Source organism: Odocoileus virginianus, chromosome 10, assembly GCF_023699985.2.
Source record: "Odocoileus virginianus isolate 20LAN1187 ecotype Illinois chromosome 10, Ovbor_1.2, whole genome shotgun sequence".
NCBI classification, from domain to species: domain Eukaryota; kingdom Metazoa; phylum Chordata; class Mammalia; order Artiodactyla; family Cervidae; genus Odocoileus; species Odocoileus virginianus.
This window is the reverse complement of record NC_069683.1, coordinates 46,400,844-46,422,530: the sequence shown is the minus strand read 5'-3', so window position 1 is coordinate 46,422,530 and position 21,687 is coordinate 46,400,844. Positions and strand designations below refer to the sequence as shown.

Sequence of the window (21,687 nt, the reverse complement as noted above, 5' to 3'; positions counted from 1 at the left end):
ACCAACCTGAAAAGAACACTATGTCCCATAGGACTCCCAACTACATGGCATTCTGGAAAGGGCAAAACTATGGAAACAGTAAAAAGATCTGTGGTTGCCAGGAGTTATAAAGGGGAGGGAGGGATGAATCTGCAAGGAACAGAGGATTTTTAGCATGGTGAGTACTCTGTATGCTATGTGATAGACCACAGATTGTAATAGCTATGATAATAGTTCATAGATAGTAACAAACCACCTGCTCCGGTGTGGGATGTTGATGCTGGGGTTGGCTGTGCATGTATGGGACCAGAGGGTATATGGGAACTCTGTGTACTTTCTGCTCAATTTTGCTGTGAACCTAACTGCCCTTAAAAAGTCTGTTGGGGAAAAAAAAAAGCTTCAGGCTCAAAACTTGCCTGAGTTGTTCAAGCTTTATAGAAAAACACAACCTTCATGGTCATTTTTTATTCAACTGCTTAGACATGTAAATGATTAATGACTACAGTGACTTTCCTTTGGTGAAACATGGCTTCATTGCAACCAATGAACCACCAAATCAACTGTTTTACAAATGAAGCTGTAGCAACACATTCCTGTGTCAGGATAACGAGAAAAGGGTTATTATAGGGTCAGCATTACATTCAAACTTAGCTGAGCCTCTCAATACCTCTGATTCCTTGGACCACTCAACCTCTTTGAACTGCAATTTCTTATTTGTAAAATGAGACTGTTACCTTAAAAATGGTTATTATCTAAAAATACCTGGTCCAAATAATGTCACAGGAAAAATAAAACAATTTTGTTTTCATGAAGAAAAATTATATGCATGAATCTCAACTAAGTTCAAAATGTTAACGATGTTTTGGTGGTAGTATTATAGATAATTTTGTTATTCAAATTTTTTACCTCCTAAACTTGCCATAATAAACATGCATTATTTATATTTAAGAAATAAACATATTTTCTTCTGGCCATCCCATGTGGTATGTGGAACTTGCCCAACCAGGCATTGAACCCGTGCCCCCTGCGCTGGAAGCACAGAATCTTAACCACTGGATTACCAGGTTAAGTCCTAGAAATAAACACATTAAAAAAAAAAATCACAGCACAAAAACTGTAGAAAAGAATATTTTATTGAAACAGTTTCTCAATTAACAATGGAGCAAAGTACAATTTGACTCAAGATCTGTCCAACCAGCCTCAACTGCTAGTGAAACAATTCAAACATATAGGACAGGATAGGACCCTCAGGGCACATTTCTGCCAATGTGGCAAAAAAAAAAAGAAAAAAAAGACAAGAGACAGACACAACCAGGCTCCCCCATGCCCTGGGAGTGGGGGGGGCAGCCCTGGCTCCTGCTACAGATGGGACCCTGGGGGGTGGGCTGCCCAACATCAACGTGGTGGGTAAAGGGCCCCCATCCCAGCAGAGCAATGCACTACAGAAGGGCCAGCCTGTACCCTCTTCCTTTGCCCACAAGGCCTGCCTCCAAGAGAGCGAGGTGGCAGTTCTACATTCTTGCCACAGTCTCTCCTGCCCCCAGGGTCTTGGGACAAGGGGCTCACAGTAGAAAGCACGTTTTGGTCAGCCCAGGGGGCCCGGGGGTGAGGGAAAGGCTTTGAGAGGGCAGAACAATAGGGAGAGAAGTGGGGCAGAAGTCCAAGGGCCATGGAGTACCAGGCTACCAGGAAGATGCAGATTTCAACAGCTGCTTGCAGGATGCTGGCACCCTGCGCCAGCCACTCCACACACCTTTCCTGGCACAGAGTCCACAGGTGGGGGAGCTACAGAGCTCTTACACATCTCACTCCCTGGAGAGGCGGCTGGATTCCCTTCTTCACTTTCTCCCTGTCTACTCTGGCCACTGGGGTTGTACGTGTGGGTGGGGGTCGATCTCGAGTGACTTAGGCAGTCCAGATGGACAGGCTCTGGCCAAAAGGCAGAGGACTGTCCAACTTGCAAGAGGAAGGCAAGGAGACTCACAGGGAAGAGGCAGGGAATGGGGATTTTTAGAGGCAAAAAACCTTGGAGGAGGCAAAAGTACAGACAGGAGCTCAGAAACCAAACCTGGAAACCAACGTTCTGCAGACACTGGCCTGTGTGGCATTGATCTTGTGGTGGAAAATGGAGGGAAGGACAACCAGAAAAGACTGGAGACCCTCTAACCCAGGACACCCTTCCCACTACCAGGTCTGTCAACCAACTACTGATGGTCATGCTCTCACCTACCCGCAGGCAAAGAATTAAGACACAATAGTGATTTTTCCCAAACGAGGACCTGGATGGGTAGGGAACCAGCGGGTGGGGTTGGGGAAAAGAACGATTTCAGTTTGAACCACAGAACTATTCCAGAAGGAACCAGTAAGCCGTCCCTTCCTTCCCCTTCTCTGCACCTCCAGTCACAGGTGAGAGAAGAGGAACTGAAGCCTCTGGGGTGGGGGGAACAAACCCTCCCCCAGTCCTTGGTGTTTAATAAATAGAGGTGGTGAGAGAAGGGGGCAGGGACGAGTGGGGAACTGGGAGGCGGGGGTTATAGTTCATCATTCTTCAAAGTTCGCTTCTGTCCTGTCGGTTGTTCTGCGTGTTCCTTCTGTTCGGATTCTGGGAGGAATCGGGGGAAGAGAGCAAAGGGTGGAGGGAGGTGAGACGGAGGGAACAGGACCAGCTCAGGGCAGGCATTGCCCCCCAGCAGAGCCCGCCACCTCCACCCTCACCTGCTGCAGGACCCCCTAATTCCAGAGGCTCAGAGTCTGCTGCTTCAGATCCTGCTTTGTGGAAAGAACATGTTAGTGTTTGCAAGAGGGAAGAAGGGGCTGATGGAGAGGTTGGCAAACTTTTTCTGACAAGAGCCAGACAGTAAATATCAGTATTTTAGGATCTGTGGGCCACACCTGGTCTATTCTGTTTTTGGAAACAACCATCTACAAAATGTAAAGGCCATTCAAAGCTCCAGGGCTGTCCAGAGAGAGGCTGTCCTGCCAGTCTGCCAACCCCTCGGGGCTAAATGACGTCCACGCTTCCCGTCCGCTTCCCCGGCTCACCAGCCGCCTCCTCGGGTTCTGGGATGGGCTTCGTGTCTTCAGTCTGGCCTGGAGGGAAACCAGGAGGAACAGGTAGTCCCCGGAGGGAAGGGAAAGATTCCTCCTGCCCAGCGATGCCTGAACCAGTCCCCGGTCCTCACCTGGTGGAGGGATGACCTTCTCGCTCTGGTCACTGGCACTGGCATTGAGGGGAGCCTCTGCCCGGGTCCCGTTCTTGTCCCGGGGCCGGGGCCGGGGCTTGGCGAACTTGGCCTTATTGAGCAGATACTGCACCTCACGGTCCAGGGCTGCCATCTTGGCCTCGATGTCTTTCGAGAGCAACACGGGCTTCTCTGTGGCGGGAAGCTTGGCCTGCTCGGCCACGGTTGTGTTCTTCCAGGCCTGTGGGCGAGGTCAGGACAGGCTTGGAGCCAGCAGATGCCTCTGTCCCAGACGAAACACACCCCAACCAACCTCTGGCTCTTCCCCTCAGACCTCAAATCACTGCCCGTCACTGTCAGCCCCAGAAGCAGATACATACCTCGAGGCTCTCCACAAGGGAGTGCCAAACTGCCCATTTCTGGCTTCCATCCTATTTCTATGGACTAACCACAGCTGAACCTCTTGATTTTCTCCTTATTTCAATCGCTTTGGTGCTCTGGTTCAAAAAACAGCCCCCACATCCAGAACGGCTTCTGCATCTCACAACAAGTCATTCTCACCTCCCCAAACCCTGACCCAATTTCTGCATTCAGTTCAAGCCCCAGATCCTCAGAGCAGCTCTCTCTGACCCCGCAGGGATGGGCTCCTCTACCCCTCTAGTCGAGGACATATGGCTGTGACCCTGGTCTGGAACTGATCAGACGTGATCTCAAACGCAGCCATCTTTTGCGTTTCCAATGAGCTGCCAAGCCAGGAGGCAGAGACTGCCAAGTCTCCATTTCTCTGCATCTCCCTCACTGCCAAGGATGGCACACCTTGCCAGATAAGACTCCAGTTAAGTATTTATACAGGGATTACCCAGGTCTCATTGATGATTTTCTCTAACGTTGTCATCTCCACTTCAGTGAAGATCTGGTCCATCTCTGGGATGAGCCGGGCACCCCTGCAGTCAGAGGGGAGACAGTCAGCCTAGGAGAGACAGGGGCGGGACTGAGTGGGGAAGAAGAGCACAGGGGCCACTCACTTGAGGAACATGCTGGAATGATTGAGGAGATTATCCAGGGCAGACAGCCGTTCGGGCCACTTCTTGCGCTCTTCCACCCGAAAAAACAGCCCGTGGCACAGCTTCCGTAGCTCAGCCAGCTTCTCCTTCAACATCTGATGGGTGTGGGGGTGGGAGAGAGCAGAGGGGTTAGGGGATGACCGCCCTGCATCCTTCTTTATGACCTCACACTCCAGCTCTCTTCTCTTTCCCCATCCTGCCTGCCGCACCCGGGGAGCCCTCTCACCGCTGTGGTGGCCCCAAAGCCCTCATCCTCCAGCCAAGTGGACGCGGTGCTGAGCTTCCCAGAGATGTCCTCGCGCTGCTCCTCGGTCGACACTTCCTGGTACTCAGGCTGGTACAGCTTATCCTGGGGAGGTGCGCCAGAGCACTAGCGTGCAGCAGACCCTCGGGGCAAGGCTCTTGGGGCAGGACCCTCCTCCCCAACCCCGTCCCTCATCCTGAGGCAGGCCTGTGTCCCAACCCACCAACCTGGGTCTCAAAGATGAAGGCTTCCAAGCTGTTGGCTGCTTTCTCCCGTTCCTGCTTCTGCAGGTCCCGGAGTGTCAGGTCTTGGAGTCTGTGGCCGAGGGGCAGCAGGTGTAAGGGGTGCCGCTCCACAACCTGTGCCCACCGTCTGCACGCTCGCAGCCTTTACTCACTTCTGGGCCGAGCGGGCCAGCTGGTCCTCAGGCAAGTCAGGCAGGTCCAGGATGACCAGCTCCACCCCGATCTCCTCCACCATCCTCTGCTTCCGGGCTGGTTTCTGCTTCTTTTCTTCCTCCGGGGCTGGAGGAGCACCCTCAGACCCCGCCTCCCCCTTCTCGCTTGGCTTCTGTGGGGAGAGACGAGGGTGTTAGGAAAGCATCAGCCCTCCTGTCCTGCACAGGAGGGGATGGCTCTGGGTCCAGGCCGACTTCTCTCTGCTCACCTGTGCCTCGGGCTTGTCCCCGCCATCTTTCTCTGTGGCCTTTTCTCCCTCAGGGGCTGCAGCCCCCTTAGCCTCAGGGGGTGGGGGCGAAGCGGTGTCCTCTGCTGGGGCCTCAGCTTCCTCCTTGAGCTCTGCTTGCTCTCCAGGCTCGTCCTTGCTCCCCTCAGCAGGCCCTTCCTCCTCCTCCTGGAAACAAGCAGACACAACCTCTGAAGAGTCACCAGCAAGGCCCGTGGATCAGGACTGGCTCCGCTTTGAAGGGCTCATTGCCCATGACACAGCTTAGGGGGAGACAGAGGACCACTGTGTGGAAATGGGCAATGGGTGTCTGGACTGAGGCAGTCTAGCTGGACAAAGGAAGTGTCTGGAGGTGACAGTGAGCCTTGGGATGGCTCAGAGTCCAGAGAAGGGTGTGGTGAACCCGGCTCAGGCTAAGAGGAAGGAAAGAAAGTCGCTCAGTCGTGTCCAACTCTTTGCAACCCCATAGACTGTAGAAACCAGGCTCCTCTGCCCATGGAATTCTTCAGGCAAGAATACTGGAGTGGGCAGCCATTCCCTTCTCCAAAGGCTAGAAGGAGGCGGGGCCTATCACATCCTGAGAAGCTGGGGTCGACACCCCAAACCATGCTGCTGCCTGGTCCCATGCACTGTCCTCCGTGCTCCCTGGCTCCATCCTGGCCTTACCTGGACTGTGTCAGTACCATTTTCTTTAGTATCTGGTGTGCTGCCACCTCCAAACAGGCTGGAGATGGTGTTGCCAAGTTCTAGAAAGAGAAAAACCCAAAGACTTAAAGAGCACCACAGAAGGGACTCCACCTCCAACCCTAAGGGTAAGGCCTGCCCACCTCCCTGGAAGACACACAAGGACACTCTCACACATGTGCACACGCTCATCTTACTGGTCAGAGTAGATTCCTCTTCTGGGCTGTCCTCCACCAGCGTCTCAAACACAGACTCCACCTGAAAACAGGGATCCGAGGTGAAGACAAGCACATGCTAACCCACCTTTTCTCCACAAACATCCTGCCTCGTGGGTTACTGTTCAGGCACAACCCTGTGCACAACTTCCAGCTGTGCTAGCCGGTCCTCTCCCCCGCCTCCTTCAAGGGCTCCTGGATGGAGTCTCCTCCACCCCTGTTGATTAAAAGCCCTCTGAGGAGGGGACTGGAGCTCCCCCCTCCTCACCATCACACTCCTCCACTCAACAGAATGGGCCATTGTTGCCCACAGTATGTTCTAAAAGATACAAATACCCTCAGCTGTTGTTAATAAGCAGGTTTCTCAGCCATCCTAGACCCTGAAAATTACAACGTCCGGGAGCATTCACAGGCTCTGAGATGGCCCACACCAGATCCCTTGTTTAGCCCAAGCTTTATCCAACTCCCAAACCCATTTTATTGACCACGGTATAGCATTTTATTAACCATGTTCGAATACCACAAGGAACCACTGTGGAAGAGGCTGGTGGCGCCTGGGCCCCCCCGGCACACGGGGGCTCCTGCTCTCACCCTGTCCAGGCTGAGCACGCCGCTCTCGTCCAGGTTGAAGTGAGCCTTGATGCCCTTGGACTCGTAGTCAGGATACTTCTTGAAGCTCTCACCCACACCTTTTAGCTTCACCGTGGTCAGATTCTGGGAGCCAAATACCCTGGGTGGGGAGGAGAAAGCCGTTCAGGGGAGCCCCCCACAAGCCTGCCTCCAAGCTCTAGTCTACACAGCCTCTGGGTATAAGACACAGGGCCTCCCCCAGGACACCCTTGGGATGGAAGCACCTACCAGAGAAGCAGCTCAGCCCAAACCCAAGCCCAAGCTCACAGGCTGCTTCCCCTGTGTCACCCGCAGACCCCACGCCCTCCCTCCGTGGAGTCCCCAGCTGGCCCCACCCCCTCACCGAAGATCCTCAGGCCCTAGGAAGCCCAGGTCACCATAGTTGATGTGGAAGTTGAAGTCATGGCTGTAGCGGTTAAAGGTGATGACTTTGCGTTGAGGGTATGGTCCCATGCGGGAGAAGAGGACGCGCTTATTGTGCTTCAGGCTGCGGACCCCAGTCTCCTCCTCCACCTCCCTCGTGAACTCCACCTACATGGCAGGAGAGGGGAGACCCGCTGGAGAAGCAGAGCAGGGACTGGGGGAAGAGGGGTGGGGAATGCCAATGGCAGGAAGACAGAGGGACAGGCTCGAGCACACAGTGAAGATGGCCCTGGGAGAGGTATCGGGAGCCCGCCACCCCAGCACACAGGCTTACTCACCAGGATGGGGTAGATCACCGCATCCCGGACGACAAAAGGCTTCACCTTGAAGGCTTTGCTGAGCGCGGCCGCCTGGTACACGGCCCCCATGGCGGCGGCTTCATCAGCATTGATGTTCTTCCCCAGCTCCTCCCTGTGAATGTCCCAAGGCTCAGGACCGTCCATCTGCAGCCTGGCCTGGCCCCCCTCCCCTCAGCCCTCTTGCTGCTCAGGCCCCACACTCACTTGCCCACAGCCTTCAGCAGCACCTCCTGCACTTTGGGGACGCGAGTGGCCCCGCCCACCAGGATCACCTGCTCAATCTCATCCTGCACGGGGAGAAAGCAGGGGATGGGTCAGCTCCGAGGTCACCCTGCTCCTCAGCACAGCCTCTTCCCTCCTCTCTGCCACCTCTTCACTTTCCATCCCGCCTGTCTCCCCACCACGCCCATCTCAATGACCCTGCCTCACCAGTTTCATCTCTGCACTCTGCAGCGCCTGCTGCACGGGCCCAGGGACCCGCTCAAACAAGTCTGCACACAACTCTTCAAACTCCGCTCGAGTCACCTTTGCCTTGAAATCCACATCGTCCATCAGGCCCTCGATCTGGGAAAGGAACAGGAAGGTCAGGGCACTCACCCGGGTCCTGCTCTCTGGGTGGGGGAGTCAGACACCAAGAGAAAAGGATGCTGGGAGGCAGGCAGGAAGCACGTGAACAAGGGATGGGCCACCCGGATCGACCTCAGGGTGGCGGGGTCCTCCACCCTCTGGGGTAGGGAAGGCGGCAATCTTTGCCCTCAAGAGCCACATGTGAGCACCTGGGCCACGTGGTCGGCATTGGCGCTCAGAACGGTCTTCAGCCGATTGGCCTCACGCAGCAGCTTGGCCATGGCACGAGGGTTCTCCCGCACATCCTTCGCTCTCTGACCCCTGCGCTGCTCATTGAAGAGCCCGGCCAGGTGCTCACGCAGGCGGAGCTCCATCTCCAGGCCCCCCAGGGTACGGTCAAACCTGTGTAGGAAAGGGAAGAGGGAAAAGTGTGAGGAACACACGGGGTCCCTTCATCCACCCAAGAACTTGGCTCTCACCCCCACGGCTAACACCTCTCAGCGATAGTCCAACTGGCCATTTATTCAACTGTAACTACTAGGCACCAAATTATGTATTTGTCTCTGGAAATACAACTGTAATAAGGGAGAAAAAAAAAAGACACGGTCCCTGCTATCAAACAGTTTATAATTGAGCAATCAACCACAGTGTGAAATTTTAGCAATCCTCTGTGTTATAACAGAGAAACAGATGATGCCACTAGAACATAAATAAGTGAAATTTCAGCTATTTAGAGATGTCTGGAAAAGTTCTGTGAAGAAGCGATGCTGGAGCTGAAACTTGAAGATGAGCTGGAGTTAACGAGGTGAAGAAGAGAGAAAAGAACATTCTAGGCAGATGGTGAGGTGTGAGAGAACAAGAGTGTGTAAGTTCAATGGAGGGCAAAGACGGCTGGAGCTCAGGGTCAGAGCCAAGCTGGAGTTGTCAGGGCACATACAGGTGGCTTTATAGGCCAAGACCAAGGTGTGGAGCCACTGAAGGGTTTCTAAAGAAACGAGATTAAAAAAACAACAACAAAACACGGGATACAGACAGGTTTGAAAAGAACCCTCTGGCTGAAATGTGGAGAAAGAACTGGAGGGAGGCCACACTGGCAGCAGTGAGATACGTTATTCTGCAGGTGAGAGGTGACGGCAGTTTGGACTAATGTGGAAGCGGTAAAAGTGGACAGAAAAGAACACGTTCATGAAATAACATAACATTAACAATAAGTAAACCAAAGGTGCCAAGAACAAAAAAATAGTTGAAGTTGACACTCCTCATGTGGCCTATGGCCTTGTGGATTTCCTCAAAAGCAGCTTGGGACATTCATTGCCCTTCAACATTCCCAAACTATCTCCCCACATCTCCATCTACCCCATGCTCTTTGGGAAAGGTATCCTACAAAGATTGATGCTTTAGCCAGGAGAGTATTCCTTCAGGGAGCAGGAAAGTGAGGCCGCTGACCCTCCAAGAAGAAACTGGGACCCCAGGGTATCTCAGCAAGCAGCCCTCCTCACAGCACCCACTTACCCCACACCCCGGATCTGCAGCTGTGGCTGCATCCCCGCATCCTTAGTCTTCACCGTCTGGTAGGTCACGATGGTGCACACGGTGCTGCCTGAGCCCATGTCATAGAACATGATATTCTGCAGAGACATCAAGGCCACTGTCACCAGAACCTAACCCAACTCCAGGGTGCCTGCCTGCCTGCCTCCAAGGGGCTGCACTGACTCAAACGAAAATCAAACAACTCCAAAAGGGGATGAGAGGGGGCTGTTGCTGCATTTGTCAAAGGCCAGCATGCAAATAAGATGCAAAACAAGCCAAGTGGCTTCCATCATCAGACTCAGCCACCCTGCCAGGCCAGTCGGTAGCTCCTTCCTGGCTCACCTGGGCAGTGCTGTTGATATCTTTCCGGCGGAAGACACCATAGCTGAGGGCGGTGGCGGTGTTGTCATTGATGAGCTGCAGCACCTTGAGGCCAGCCATTCGCGCAGCCTGCAGCACAGCTCGGCGCTCAGCCTGATTGAAGAAGGCTGGCACGGTGATCACTGCATCCTTGATGGGCTGCTCTGCAGGGGACAACAGAATAGGGTTCCCACCAGCTCCACACCTTAGATGGGGGGTTCTCAGTCTCAGCACTGTTGACATTTTGGGCTAGATGTTTTTTTTTCTTGGCCACACCACATGGCATGTGGGATCTTTGTTTCCCAACCAGGGACTGAATCTGTGTCCCCTGCAATGGAAGCTCAGGGTCTTAACCACTAAACCACCAGGAAAGTTCCTGGGCCAGATAATTCTGTTTTGGGGGGCAGAGGTGTGCAGTCTAAGATGACGGGCAGCACCCTTGGCTTCTACTCGGTAGATGGCAGTGGCTGCAGCTCCCCAGTTGTGACAACAAAAAATGTCATCAGATATTACTAAATGTTCCTGGGGACTCAGAACTGCCTTCATTTGTCTCCAGGGAATGTGGCTGCCACTGGTCCCACCTTGGCCACCCACCTGCAAAATCTTCAGCCAGAGACCGGGAGTAGTTGAGAAGCATGCTGAGGACCTCCTCCGGTGAGAACTGTAGCTGCCTGGGGGAGGGGGATGGTTAGTGGCGAGGAAAGCCCAGCATCCACTCAAGGACAGTGGTGAGCACATGTTGACAGGGATCCCACCAGGCCCCCTGAGCCCACCTTCCCCAGCAGGGCACTCACGGGCTGATTTGGAAGTACACAGTCTGCCTCTGTGGGTCGAAGCCCAGCTCATGCTCGGGGAAACGAGCTTTGTAAAGGGCTACATGGGGGTTATTCTCCTGCTTCCCCAGGAGGTGCTGGAAATAACGCAGCGTAGCCTTTGGGTTCTTGATGGCCTGAGAAGAGGTAAAGAAAGAGCAGAATGTTAAGATTCCCAAACCCGCCATCACCTACCTATCTCGGAGACTGACCAGGGAGCAAGACTCTGGAGGCTGTCATAGCCTCTCCTCTGCCCACTGCTTCTGGGAAGGGGGTGGGCTGCGAGCTCACCATGCTGGCCGCACTGTCGCCAAAGAATCTTTCATTTTCTTTCAGGGTCACCGTCACTGGGGTTTTCCTCCGGGACTCCCTGAAGAAAAGACACACTGGGGCCACGTGCCTACAGCACGGTGTGTTCTCAGGAGACTCAACACTCCCACATACATACAACACCCGACAATCATGCAAACACAAAGTCTGTTGAGGGCACTACCAAGACCACATTTGGGCCTCAGGTGCGGACCCTCTCCCCACCCCGCCCCCCCGACCCTGGGGCCGCCCTCACTTGTTCAAGACAATCTCCATGGGTACTCCAGGTTTGACGATGGCCACCTTCATAGACTCGCTGCCCAGGTCCACAGACATCACTGCCAGTGTGTCTGAAGGGGAAACAGATCTATCAATTAGCCTCTTTCCCCGCCTTCCTGAGGCCCCGCTAATCAAAGCACACCGCTTTCCGTGGAGAAGGTGACAGCAGCAGACAGACAAAAATATCTGGGTCTGGGAACCTAAGAGCCGAGAGGTTTCCCATTCACTAGCTTCATAACCCCTGCCCGCCACATGTCATCCATCATTCACTCATTTATATTTCTTTTGACGCCTCTGCTGGGGTACATACCACTCAGTGCCAACAGGTCTGCCAAGAGCACAGTCATCAAGGCCCAACAGGCTAGCCTCCTCGGCCTCTGCCTTCTGACTGTGGCTACCATTGTGTCCCTAGGAGAGAAGAAAAACAACACTTGTAACTGGATGCCCTGAGTGAAGGAGGCAGAACGTCATCCACAACAGAGAAGCTTTAAAATTCATACCTACTTCATCCTCACTCAGGGCAGGACAGGCTACATCCTACCCCTCCTCTCCCTTCTAATGAGAACCAAGCACTCTCACCACCTTCAGAAGTGACCACAGGAAAGCCCAGGTGAACCACCGGGGATTCAAGCCTTTGGCCACCACATCCCTAAACAGTGATGGTAACAGGCCAGGAGGAAGGAGACCAAGGCCTTCCGGCCACTGCATAGGCAGCTCTACGGGCGCACCCCAGCACTGTCCCTGCCGTCACACACCTGGGGTGCCGGCAGGGATCCCCGCTCAGGACTAGACTACCTCCCTACAACCTGGAGCTCCCCCGCTGGCGGGGAAAGCCTGGCCGGGAACTGAGAGATGGTGACGCTGGAGGAGGCAGGGATGGAAAAAGGGCACGTCTCGTTCTAAGCATCCCTTCGGGTTGTCCCTCCCGCTCCCCTTCTCCATCCCATCTTCGGCCCCGCTGCCTACACAGACGCTGTGCCTGGAACGATAAGGTTCCGCGTCGAGAAGACAGCGAGTATTCCGAGTTCACCCAAGCCTCACCTCCCAAAGGCGGCGGCGGCTCCCACTCCCGGAAACGGGTGCCAGCCCACCTCTAAGGCATGAAGGCACCCTGGGGACCGAGCTGCGGGGCTAAGCGTACCGGCGTCCGTGCGGCCCTCACTCCCTCTACTGACCCGCCCCCGGAGCTAGCACGTTGCCTCCTCTAAGGGTGGCCGGTTCCCATCGCCATCCCCACCCCCGCTACCTCTCGCCTCCGCTCCCGTGGCCCCAGCTCTGGGACAAACGCAGCGCCAGACGAAACCACGAGGCTAGCAGCGCGGCCCCCAAACCCGCGCCCTCCACAACTCCCCTCGGCTTGCAAACTGTTACATTAGCCACCAACCTCTCGGCGGCGTCTCGCGCACCAGCCGGCCCCGGACGCGGCGTGCGCTCATTGGCGCCTCCGCCGCCCGGCCCTGCGCCGCGGGACTGGCCCCGCCCCTCGCCGCCGCGGCGCGCGTCCCCATTGGGCCACGTCCTAGGCCCGCCCCCTCCCCCGTCTCCGGCCACCGCAGCGGAGGCGAAGGAGAAGCCAGTCAACCAGTTGTAGGAAAACCGCCGATGCCCGCTGCCGATTGGTCCACGTCACGCGCGGCCCAGCGTCCATCCCGGTGTGCTCGAGGGACCTTTAAGGCCGCGGCGCTGAAGGTCTGATTGACCGGGTCTGGAGTGGCCGGTGCCTGGAGCGAGTTGGCAAACGGGCAGTCCAGCACTCGGGCCTCCTTTTCTGGTCATCTGGGAGCCCGGTCCGGGGAGCAGGCATCCTTGCATCCCTGAGGCAGCCACGCGGAAGAGGTGCTAGCTTGCTGGTCGGTATTGAACTGCCCTAGGCTTTGGCTGGAAATCAGAGAACGACTGCTTAGTCCATCTCAACCCCCGCTTTGTTTCTTTGCGGAAACTTAAAGCCACCAAGAGAGGTGTTCGCTGATGAGTCGGAGATAACGCTTGTATTAGTGGCATAAGTTGGCCTGGGCTCTTTACTCCAGTTTGAGAAAGAACATTCCGAACTGCAAATCCCTGACACAAAAGACGCTTTTGTGAGGCTGTAATTGGTTAAGCACAGATGCACCACCTCCTGTTTCTTTTCCTTTATGCCTGTTCACTTTCTTTCTGAATGAGAGCACCTCGGAAAGGTATCTGATGCTGCTAACTCCCTCTCTCTGTACTTCACAATCCCATAGAACTCTGCATGGTCCTGAGACAAAACACTTTCTTTTCCCAGTTTTATTGACATCAGCGCACTTTTCTTAAATATGGTATCACTGCTTCCTCTCATGAAATCGTTGCCTGACCTCGCTTTACAGAAGGTTCTTCTGAAGGCCTTGCCTATGACAGCCCGGGCTTGGTTAAGGAAATCTTATTTGGTCCTTTCCCTACATTTTTAAATAATGCTTAGGGCTGTTACAGAATCCAAGCTCTGTCTACTCGCCAATAGCTGGACGACAAGGTGTTGAGGCAAAGACTAGAGACTTTATTTGGAAAACCTGGCAATCAAGTAGATGGCAGGCTAGCACCCTAGAGTACCATCTGATTGGGGTCTGGTTATCAGTTTCTTTTATAGAACAGAGAGAAGGAGGTGGTGAGGAAGTAAAGTAAAAAGGTCATAAATCCTGCAAAATAAGCATCAGGGAAGGGATGTGTTAATTTCTTCTTTTCTGTAACCATTCACAGGTGGGCAGGGTCAGAGTGTATCCATAGGAGCTGAATAAAGGCACTTTAACATTCAGGCAGGGGGGCAGGTTCCCCTAGCCAGGTCATTATATATATGTACAGTTGTAGACAGCCTCCTTTTAGTGACTAAAAGCGACAAAAAGCAAAGGTTAAAGTAAACAGATCCAGCTGAGTTCAGATTTGAGTCTGGTGTCTATGCTTAGAAGATCAAGCTACTGGCAGTATCAAGGGGAGGTCTATTTTCCTTCCTTTTAAGAATAGTTCAGTCTTCAGGTAGTAAAGAAATTGGTAGAAATAGAAATTCGCTTGAAACTAACCCAGTGATTTATACAATAAATTTATACAATAAATTGTGTAATTTATTAATTACACAAATAATATACAAATGTAATCTTGTAAAAGTTATAATATACCATAAAGTTAAATCTCTTTAATATCCACAATCTCTAGAGTTATCTGCTGTTACTAGATGTGTAACATTCCAGGTCTTTTCCTCTATTTACATACATGTATGTCTCTTGAAACATGTAGCTGTTGTCTTTTTTAAATGATAAAATGTTATACAATTAGCTTGTTTGCAACTTGCTTTTTTTTTCTTTGGTTAAAATAAATCATGGCGTATTTTCCATACCAATGTACAGATTCATCTTGTTTACTGCTGTAGAACATTCCATAGCATGGGAGTTATTTAGTCATACTGATGAACATAGAAGTTGTCATTTCAGTTTCACAGAGGAAGATTTTATTTTCTAAGCCTGTTGTGGTGCACAGGTTTAGTTGCCCAGTGGCGCATGGGATTTAGTTCCCCAACCAGGGACTGAACCTGTGTCCCCTGCTTTGGAAGGCAGATTCCTAACCACTGAGCCACCAGCAAAGTCCCCAAGATTTTGTTTCTCAATAACTGACTATACTTTTGACCACCTATTCAGTAGGGTGAAAGTGAAAGTGAAGTAGCTCTTTGTGACCCCTATGGACTGCAGCCTACCAGGCTCCTCTGTCCATGGGATCTTCCAGGCAACAGTACTGGAGTGGGCTGCCCTTTCCTTCCCCAATTCAGTAGGGTAGACTCTTTCAAACAGAATATGCACTTTAACATTTATTGGCCCTGTGTTGCATGCAGGCATTGTGCTAGGTATTGGGATTCCAGAGATGGGAATGACCTGTCCTTTCCTTCAGAGGTCAATCTGTTGGGAAACAAGTATGTTCAGTGTTGCACACTTATTAAAAACCTATTGAATGACTTTCAGTTCAGTTGCTCAGTCCTGTCCAACTCTTTGCGACCCCATGGACTGCAGCACACCAGGGTTCCCTGTCTATCACCAACTCCTGGAGCTTGCTCAAACTCATGTCCATCAAATCAGTGATGCCATCCAACCATCTCATCTTCTGTCGTCCCCTTCTTCTGCCTTCAAAGTTTCCCAGCATCAGGGTCTTTTCCAATGAGTCGGTTCTTCGCATCAGGTGGCCAAAGTATTGGAGCCTCAGCGGGAGCATCAGTCCTTCCAATGAACATTCAGAACAAACTTCCCATAGTTTGGTCCCATAGACTGGTTGGATCTCCTTGCAGTCCAAGGGACTCTCAAGAGTCTTCTCTAACACCACAGTTCAAAAGCACCAATTCTTCAGCAGTCAGCTTTCTTTATAGTCCAACTCTCACATCTACCTGAAGAACCATAGCTTTGACTAGACGGAACTTTGTTGGCAGAGTAATGTCTCTGCTTTTTAATATGCTGTCTAGGTTGGTCATAACTTTTCTACCAAGGAGCAAGCATCTTTTAATTTCATGGCTGCAGTCACCATCTGCAGTGATTTTGAAGCCCCCCAAAATAAAGTCTATCACTGTTTCCATTGTTTCCCCATCTATTTGCCATGAAGTGATGGGACCGGATGCATGATCTTAGTTTTTTGAATGCTGAGTTTTAAGCCAGTTTTTTCACTCTCATCAAGAGGCTCCTTAGTTCTTTGCTTCCTGCCATAAGGGTGGTGTCATCTGCATATCTGAGTTTATTGATATCTCTCTGGGTGGGCTTCCCTTGTAGCTCAGCTGGTAAAGAATCCACCTGCAATGCAGGAGACCTAGGTTCGATCCCTGGGTTGGGAAGATCCCCTGGAGAAAGGAAAAGTTGCCCACTTCAGTATTCTGCCCTGGAGAATTCCGTGGACTGTATAGACCATGGGGTCACAAAGAGTCAGACACGACTGAGCGACTTTCACTTTATTTTACTTCTTCTCCCAACAATCTTGATTCAATCTTGTGCTTCATCCAGCCTGGCATTTCACATGATGTGCTCTGCATATAAGTTAAACAAGTAAGGTGACAATATACATCCTTGATGTACACCTTTCCCAATTTGGAATCAGTCCTTTGTTCCATATCTGGTTCTAACTGTTGCTTCTTGACCTGCATACAGATTTCTCAGGAGGCAGGTAAGGTGGTCTGGTATTCCCATCTGTTTAAGAATTTCCCACAGATTGTTGTAATCACTGAATGACTTTACTGGGAGAGTAAGAAAGTCAGTCTGTCCTGCTCCTTATGTGAGCTCCCACTCCCAGAATATCCTCGGTGGGAGCACAGTCTGCAGCAGCTATGCTCCTCGACCTGGATGTCTGTCCCCCTGGGAGGGGCAGCAGGTGCAATTGCTCTGGGGAGTCACCTGTTTTGTTCTCTGACCAGATTGGAGTTTCACAAGAGCAAGGTGTAAAACAGTGGGAAAATTTTAATGTAGAACATTTGACTTAGATGAACCAAGACAGCTGCTTCCCTGGTGGCTCAGACGGTAAAGCATCCACCTGCAATGCAGAAGAACTAGCTTCAATCCCTGGGTTGGGAAGATCCCACCTGCAATGCAGGAGAACTAGCTTCAATCCCTGGGTTGGGAAGATCCCCTGGAGGAGGGCATGGCAACCCACTCCAGTATTCTTGCCTGGAGAATCTCCATGGATAGAGAAGCCTGGCGGGCTACAGTCCATGGGGTCGCAAAGAGTCGGACACGACTGAGTGACTAAGCACAGCACAGCACAAGACAGCTGAATCCACTAGTTCTGCTCCAGAACAACAATAACCTTTGAGGACTACCTCCCCTCCCCTACACTGTGCAGAAGCCCAAGGGAGAAAGCTGCCATCTCACAGAACATGAATAAAATGAACACCTAAGTCAGAGCACATGCATACATTATAAACCATGCATACATTATATAACCATGTCAAGGGCTGAGGCCAATGTCAATTATGGTGAACATCCTGGTCCAGGTGAATTAAAAAAATGTGTTGTCACTCAGTTACCCCATTCTTAGGTATGTATCTATTTGAACAGATTCACTAAGAGACTTTGTTCACTGAGACTTTGTAATAGCTTAATTCAAAATGCACTAAAATGGAATACTGCCCCAATGCCCAGCAATAGCTGTATCGATAGGGAATTCCCAGGCAGTCCAGTGGTTAGACCTTAGTGCTGTCACTGGTGGGGCCACAAGTTCGATCCATTGGGGGAACTAAGATCTGAGTGCCATGTGAAGTTGTGTAAAAAAAAATTAGATCAAATAAATAGTGGTAGATTCACACAATGGAATTCTATAGAGCAATTGGTCTCTTACATTCAAATTCTTAAATAAATCCCACAAACAGTATTCAGTGAAAGCAAACAGAAACCAGAGAGCACACAGTTTATGATTTCACTTGTATAAAGTTCAAAAACAGGCAAAATTAAATTCTAGTCATAGAAGTTGGGATGGTACTTACCCTTTCACAGTAAGAAGAGGGGATAAGGCTGGCTTTGGGGATGCTGGTTGCAGTGGCTTTTGTGAAAATTCAATAGATTGTAGTATGTACACTTAATCTGTTTGCATGTTACACTTCAATAATAATTTCAGAAATTATTTTGTGTCACACACAAGACTAGACGGTTTATTTACTGTAAACTTAGGCAGGAGAAGCACCAGGATAAGTTTTTTTTCCTACTTTTATAGCAATATTTTTAGAATTACAGAAGAAATGTCTGTTGTGTAGCTCTCCTAGGCCTCAGTGTCAACATCTTTCAAAGAGGCATGCGGGTACATGCCTCACAGGTCATACCAAAAAGGGCGTGTAGGGCTCCTGGGCACAAGGGCTTTGTGTCCCCATTTCTTTGATTGTAGGAAACAGCCTTCATTCAGCCTCCATCACTTTCCCTGAGTTCCAGTAGGCAGATTCAAGCAGTTGTTAACTAGGGAAGGGAGGGGATGTGAGACCAGGGAGAAACAAACAGTCAAGAGCAGTCTTGGGGCAAGGTCCGGTTTCCCCATCAATGGATACATACAACAATATCTTTGAGTTACTTTGCAGATACTGAAACCCCTTCCAGGTGAGAGAAGTTTACATGGTTAATGATGGTATACTGCCCACAAGCATGTAGACCTCAGTTTAGTTGACCTGAAGGTTAATTATGCTGACTTCTTGCATCACCATGAACCCATCAGAAGAATGTCCACAAGTTGATCACGCCCTCTTTGAATAATTACTCTAAAACTCACTATCTTCTCCAAGTGAAGACACACAAGTTTGAGGGAATTAGCCCACTGTGGCCCCCTTTGCCTGGCAAACTAATAAAACTATTCTTTTCCACTTCACTCAAAACTCTTGAGATTTGATTCAGCACCTGTGTACAGAGAAGCTGAGCTTTTGGCATCACAGGGTTGGTGTCAAAATTAAAGAAGGGGGTAAAGTGCTTCACACAGTGCTAGGGAATCCTAAGCACCAAATACATTTTAGTTAGCTTTTTTTTTTCAGTCTAGAGAAATAAAACTAAAAGATATGCACCACTGCAGTCTAAAAGCTTGGTTAAGCACTTTACCAAATTCATGAGGAAGTTCCCTCTTGCAGGCCAGATTTTCACAATCAATAATCAGCTAATTGTGCCTTTCTCCTGCTTCATGGTTGCCTTGAAGACCTGTGCTCTCTTATACTGTAAGACCTCTGAGTTTACTAGGTTGACCTTTTTGTTCCTAAACTGGAAAGTGCTGCTAGCCTTTTTAGGGGCTAAGAGAAAAAAACCCAGACTTCTCAGTAGTTAAGAAAATGGTTTCTACCCAGAGAGCCAGATGTGTGTGTGTGGAGGGGGGGGAATGATAGAAAATAAAAGTTTGTAACTGGAACAAGAAGTGTTCCTGTTTTGCTCTAGTGGATATGACTGTTGTACATCATGGGCAGCAGTTTGCTGAAGTGCAAAAGAGAGGGCATTGCTAGGTAATTCTTGATTCTGAGTCATGAGCTCGTTAATTTCAAGCTAAAGAATTGATTTGCGTCTTTACCTTTAGTCCCTTCAGAACTCCAGTTCTCAGTGAGCAGAACTGGAAGTGAATCTGAACACACAGTCACTTTCTGTGTAGTCTGCCTTCTTACATCCTCACTACACTGAAGTTCCTGGATTCAGAAAAGCATACCTAAAAGACAAATCCTGGTGTATGTTCTGACAAGTGTAGCCTAGCTTCACACCCCGGGGAAGTTATTGAATTAAAGGTCAGGGAACTGAAGAACTCGTTTTATTTCCAAAGGACTTTGATGTTTTTGCTCAGGGAGAATCACCTGAACCTCTTTGAGAATGTTTCTCATCAGAGATAATAATACTTCTGCAGGTGATTGCTATGAAGAGTCTATGAAGAGTAAAAGCACCTTGTTAGGTATAATTCACTACATGAAACTTAGGGCTGGTATCTGGAAAAGATGAAAACTCTAATTTGAAAAGACACATGTACCCCAATATTCATAGAAGTACAATTCACAATAACAAGACATGGAAGCAACCTAAATGTCCATTGACAGATGAATGGATAAAGATGTGGTATAAAAAGAAGATGTTATATATATATTAATAATATCAGCCATAAAAAGAGTGAAATAATGCCTTTTGCAGAAACATAGATGGACGTAGAAATTATCATGCTAAATGAAGTAAGTTAAAGATGAGTATCATATGACACAATCTGAAAAAGAATATATATATGACTGAATCACCTTGATGTACACCTGAAACAATGTAAATCAACTTACTTCAATTTATTTATTGATTGATATTTATTTTTAAATAAACTTACTTCAATTTAAGAAAAAAGAAATTAAGGGCTCACTACTGTCAGTCCTTTTTATGTCTGTTTCCTATGGTGGTGGTCAAGCTCCCTGAAGAGCAGGCACCATGTCTATTTCATGTATATATGCTGGGCATTTAGTACAATTCCAGGAAAACCAAAGACAAATTTGTCAAAAAGAGGAAAGAAAGAAAGGGAGCAAGTCTGAAGAGGTGCCATGGGTCCCCTGGAGGGCCAGTCTCTGCGTATGTACCCTCATCAACAATTTTAGTATATGAGCATGTACCCTCATCAACAGAAGATCCAGTGGCTTAGACATCAGAGCCTCTACCACTGGACAGTAGGGGGAGCAAACACATCAACGACAAAGATGTCATTCCACTGTCCACATCTCTCTTTGCTTTCACTTTGCTTCCTTTAACAAGTATTATCCATAGCCTTAATAACGGACATAACTCAAAGGTGAAAGAGGGTCCCATCTAGCCCCTATCTGTGCTTGTGCCCACAAACTGAGATCCAAAACAGTTCTAATACCTGCATGACAAAGAAGAAAGAAATCTGGGCTGTAAATCAGGAAATCTGTGTGCCCTCCCCTCATTTATTTATTTAGACAAATAGACACAACTTTTTCCATCAACTAGATCAAGGAGAGGGTAAGAGGAAAATCATCCACATCCATTACTTCAATCCACTTGGAGTATCTACCAGGCTGTTAGACCTGGTTCTCGGTAAGCAACACACAGGCCCTGCTTGCTGAGAATCCAGAATCTAGGGAATAAAGCCTAACATGTTCTCAAAATAAGCTGTGGGGAGCAGGGATGCAAAAATAAACTTCACAAATACTAATCATACGGCCACTTTTTCATATTGCATACTGTCTCAAATGACTCTGTGTCACTCCCATGTGTAGCTTCCAGTGGCGCAAACACAGCACACCTGCAGTTTTCCACACAGACAGCTGGTTTAGGCCAAGTTGGGACCCGTGGGTACCATGAAGGGTCTTCGGCCCTTGTCACCTATAAAATCACGCAGTGCTCAGTGCCGCGGCTTCAAGGTTCTTTGCTATACTCTGCTTATACCCTGTCATTATGGCAAGGAGAGAAAGCCCAGGTTCTTGGAATTTGTGCCCCAGAAGTATTTCCCAGCTTCCTTAAGAAACATGTTTTAGGTGCCCAATAAACGGCATGCCTCTGACAGAGGGACATAAAAACACACTGACTATAGTTACACTCTGTACCTTAAGGCAGACACAAACCGCTGATATTATTTCTCCTTTCCTACAGACGAAAAACCAGTTTCATATACACCGATTCACTTAGGCCTCAAAACAGTCCTGTGAGGCAGAAGGTAATTCATCTAGGCACAGCGGGTTACAATTCACAAATCGCGTGTCATCCCTCATCTTGATCCCTCACTGCCCGCCAATTTAAAGAGGAAACTGATGCTCAGAGAGGTGAAAGTTTAGCTCTTAAGAAGCATTTCAGCCAAGGCACTTACAGAGCCGTCAAAACCGAAAACTGCGGAGCGAGCTGCGGGTGGTGAACCCTGCTTCAAGCGGCCGCGCCCACTGTCCCAGCAGCGGGAAGCCGTCACTTCGAGAGGAGAGCGCAGGTGCACCCCGACTCCAGGCCGTCCACGGGTCATGTGATACGCC

General features: G+C 50.0%; 1 protein-coding gene and 1 long non-coding RNA gene across 6 annotated transcripts; one reads left to right on the top strand and one right to left on the bottom strand.

The window, feature by feature from the left end:
- Positions 1–1,091: 1,091 nt before the first annotated feature.
- Positions 1,092–21,671, bottom strand: HYOU1 (hypoxia up-regulated 1). Of its 5 annotated transcripts, none has more exons than XM_020872044.2 (26): positions 21,531–21,671; positions 11,572–11,669; positions 11,239–11,332; positions 10,965–11,043; positions 10,656–10,810; positions 10,456–10,532; positions 9,844–10,025; positions 9,484–9,599; positions 8,181–8,373; positions 7,834–7,968; positions 7,609–7,691; positions 7,384–7,516; positions 7,026–7,213; positions 6,644–6,782; positions 6,035–6,095; positions 5,820–5,899; positions 5,136–5,321; positions 4,867–5,039; positions 4,697–4,784; positions 4,452–4,574; positions 4,187–4,320; positions 4,021–4,105; positions 3,162–3,402; positions 3,022–3,069; positions 2,695–2,748; positions 1,092–2,581 (listed from the first exon to the last, which is right to left on the bottom strand). In XM_020872044.2, the coding sequence occupies exons 2-26, from the start codon at positions 11,660–11,662 to the stop codon at positions 2,511–2,513; spliced, it is 3,009 nt and encodes a 1,002-aa protein (XP_020727703.2). In that variant the 5' UTR covers positions 11,663–11,669; positions 21,531–21,671; the 3' UTR covers positions 1,092–2,510. The 5 variants fall into 5 exon arrangements, with proteins under 5 accessions (XP_020727703.2, XP_020727702.2, XP_020727700.2 ...); XM_020872043.2 differs by lacking the exon at positions 21,531–21,671 and adding an exon at positions 12,646–12,724; XM_020872041.2 differs by lacking the exon at positions 21,531–21,671 and adding an exon at positions 12,508–12,591.
- On the top strand, positions 11,040–14,607 carry LOC110123817 (uncharacterized). The gene is made up of 2 exons (XR_002309597.2): positions 11,040–11,188; positions 11,674–14,607. It is a non-coding gene; the product is annotated as an uncharacterized lncRNA (long non-coding RNA).
- Positions 21,672–21,687: the final 16 nt, after the last annotated feature.

Excerpts from the sequence above, each read along its gene's own strand:
- HYOU1 (XM_020872044.2), bottom strand. The coding sequence starts at position 11,662 with ATGGTAGCCACAGTCAGAAGGCAGAGGCCGAGGAGGCTAGCCTGTTGG. Across the intron at positions 10,811-10,964 it reads GCGACAGTGCGGCCAGCATG|GCCATCAAGAACCCAAAGGC; the intron begins GTGAGCTCGCAG and ends ACCTCTTCTCAG. Across the intron at positions 5,040-5,135 it reads GGGACAAGCCCGAGGCACAG|AAGCCAAGCGAGAAGGGGGA; the intron begins GTGAGCAGAGAG and ends CTCTCCCCACAG.